At 59.3% G+C, this 2,875-nt stretch overlaps 1 protein-coding gene across 1 annotated transcript in view; it reads right to left on the bottom strand.

Moving 5' to 3' along the window:
• Positions 1-212: 212 nt before the first annotated feature.
• ASAP3 (ArfGAP with SH3 domain, ankyrin repeat and PH domain 3) overlaps positions 213-2,875 on the bottom strand; it is a gene marked incomplete at its 3' end in the record, with an annotated part of 10,381 nt that continues 7,718 nt past the window's right edge. Inside the window, exons 12-20 of the mRNA XM_009077630.1 lie at positions 2,686-2,734; positions 2,409-2,596; positions 2,186-2,319; positions 1,696-1,790; positions 1,196-1,376; positions 844-929; positions 618-733; positions 470-537; positions 213-320 (exon numbers count right to left, since the gene is read on the bottom strand). Coding sequence (XP_009075878.1) covers positions 213-320; positions 470-537; positions 618-733; positions 844-929; positions 1,196-1,376; positions 1,696-1,790; positions 2,186-2,319; positions 2,409-2,596; positions 2,686-2,734 — 1,025 coding nt within the window. The remainder of the gene's footprint in view (positions 321-469; positions 538-617; positions 734-843; positions 930-1,195; positions 1,377-1,695; positions 1,791-2,185; positions 2,320-2,408; positions 2,597-2,685; positions 2,735-2,875) is intronic.

Raw genomic sequence — 2,875 nt, 5'->3', positions numbered from 1 at the left:
GAGGGCACCAGGATGCTCTCGTAGGTTTTGTTGGTGATGTCCATCCCCATGCAGCTCCAGCGGGTCTGGGGGACAGCGGGAGGGGGACTGGTGGCCAGCGGCGATGTGCCCTTGAAGGAGCGCTGGAGAGGACTAGACACCTGGGTAGAGCTGCTACCACCCCTCCACAGGGTCTGCACAACCCCAAACCCCTGCCACCCTCCCACAGGTACCTTCTCCTCCACCTCATCCTCACTGTCGTAGGTGAAGTCTTGGGGGGGCTCCCAGTCGTAGTCGACATGGATCTGCAGGGAGACCTTCCCGGCCTGTGCCTGCTCCAGCTGCAGGACAGATGGGGCAGGACAGGTGGTCTCAGCACAGTGGAGACAGGTCCCAGCAACGCCCAACCTCCATGCCAGTCCTCCTCCCCAGGTGATTTGGTCCCTTCTCCCCAGCCTGAGCATCTCTCCCATCCCTCCATCCCACCTACCAGCTCTTCACACTCGCTGTGCTTCAGCCTCCTCGCCATGTCCAGAGCTGTCTCACCCGCTGCATTCACTGCCCAAGGGACAAAAGGGGACAAATCCAGCCTTGCCACTCCTACCAGAGACCCTAAAATTTCCATTCCAGCCCCATACCTGTGGTGAAGGAGGCTTTGCCCTTCAGAAGCAGTTTGAGGCAGTTGGGCTGGTTGTAGAGCACACTGTAGTGCAAGGCTGTGTTCCCGTCCTGCGTCACCCGGTCCAGTGTCCCCCTGCACAGAGCCACCACCAGGAGAGTCAAGACTTGAGAACACACAAGCATCCTGCACACTCCTCCCATGGGGAAGCAGGCAGGGGACACCAGGAGCACTTGGGAACACACCCATTCTGGATGATGAAGTCCACCAAGGGAAGGGATGATCTGTCGGCGTGGCGTACAGCCATGTGCAGCGCCAGCTCACCTGGATCCTGCCAAGAGATGAAGGGAGAGATGAGCCTGAGGATGCTCATCTGCCCCAGGATGGGAAGGGAGAAATGGACCCAAGGATCCTCATCTCCCTCCCAGATGAAGGGAAAAGGAAAGATGGGCCCAAGGAAGCTTATCTCCCATGAGATGCAGGGGAGAAAAGAGTTGGACCCAAGGATGCTCATCTCCACCCAAAGACCAGGAAAACCCTGAGCATAGACACCCAGAGGGGGAAAATCCATTCAGTGCTGCCAGGTGTGGAGCTCACCTGGCCCTCAGGGCTGGCTAGGGGCTTAGCCAGGTCGTGCCCCTCAGCAAAAGCCTGGAGCAGGGCCAGGAGGTCCCGGGCACGGATGGCCTCCCAGAGGCGGTGGGGATCGTCCCGACTGCTCTTCTGCACGTAGCGTCGCTCCATGTACTTGGCCACGATGTATTCCTTGCGGGCAGCCCTGAAGCAAGGGAGGCTTGGATGGGCATGGAGACCAGACTCCCCCAGTCCCACCACAGCTGGGTGTACCCTCTGCTCCTGCCTCCTCCTGAAGCCTCAGGATCAAGGGGAAGCCTCCCAAAAGGTGCTGATGGGGCAGATCCCCACCACAGTCACAGCGATGACACCAGGATTCCTCCACTCACCCACCCCTGGGCTATCGTAGAGCTGATGGACAGTGGCATGGGGACAAGGACAGACCATGCACTCCTCTTCCTCCTTCTTCTTTTCCTCCTCCCCCTTGCAGCCCACCCCTAGCCCCCAGCCCATGGCTGACTCACATGTCACTGCCAGCTGAGGGTTTGGGGCAGTCCTGCACGGGCAGCGTGGCCTCCATGATCTCATTGAAGCGAGTGTTCCCAACGCTCACAGCCAGCTACAGAGAGAGGGAAGGACAGAGGGAGATGAGCCACACTCACCCTGTCCCAATCAGGTCCCACCCTGGTGGGAAAGAACCCACTAGATCCACTCAGGACCTTCCCAGAGCAGCACCTCTGCCAGGATGATGCTCTCTCATAGCAGGGGAAGTCTGTTTTAAAGGGAGCAAATATCGGAGTGCTGCTACCATCTCCCCTCAGCAAACACCTCTACAGAGCCCCTCCCTGTGCCCACCAACGTGCTGGAAACTGAGGCAAGTTTGTCAGCACTGGAGGAAACTGGGGATGGATGGGATGGAGGGGGAGGAATGAATTCTGCATCCCAGGAGGTTTGGGAGCTGCAGAGGATGATTCCCGGTGACAACAAGCTCTCCAGACTCTGGGAGCAGCTTACCAGCAGCTCAGAAGTGCTGAGGACATCCAGGGTGAGGGACTGGATGCGGGAATAATGCACGCCCAGCTCCCGATGGATACCGGAGCACTCGATGCACGTCAGGATGCCCAGGTTGGTGGAGAGCCACGTGGGGTCTGTGATGGGAGTAGCACAGGGCTCTGCATCACACCCTGCCCACAGGACCCCTGTGGGTACCCAACCCACACCCTAGGCCCTGATCTACCTGGGGCCCCACAGTCACAGCACTGCTTGTTTCCTGGCATGTTCTTCACCTCGCTGATGACCAGCCTGGTGAGCTCCTGCACGCTGCCATCCACCCCAATGCCTGCTGCTGCCCCGCTGCTACCAGGGTCCCCCTTGAAGGCATTGCTCAGGGCTTCATCCTTGCTGTTCTGCAGCACTGACACCCACCTGGGCAGGAAGGAGTTCCATCAGGAGGAGGGAGGAAGGCAGAGAAGGATCTGGCACCACAAGGAGTGGGGATGGGCTGTGACACTTACACAACACACTCCTGCTCATCCTCCGCTTGGAAGTGGTATGTCCTGTTGTCTGCAGGGATGGGGAGGGAGAGGAGAAGGTGAGGAGGGGGAGAAATTGTGGCTGCCCCGTCTCTGGAAGTGTTCAAGGCCAGGCTGGACAGGGCTTGGAGCAGCCTGGTCTAGTGGAAAGTGTCCCTGCCCATGGCAGGGG

The sequence above is a fragment of the Acanthisitta chloris genome, unplaced genomic scaffold (assembly GCF_000695815.1).
Source record: "Acanthisitta chloris isolate BGI_N310 unplaced genomic scaffold, ASM69581v1 scaffold28696, whole genome shotgun sequence".
NCBI classification, from domain to species: domain Eukaryota; kingdom Metazoa; phylum Chordata; class Aves; order Passeriformes; family Acanthisittidae; genus Acanthisitta; species Acanthisitta chloris.
This window is presented reverse-complemented; position numbering and strand designations above follow the sequence as displayed.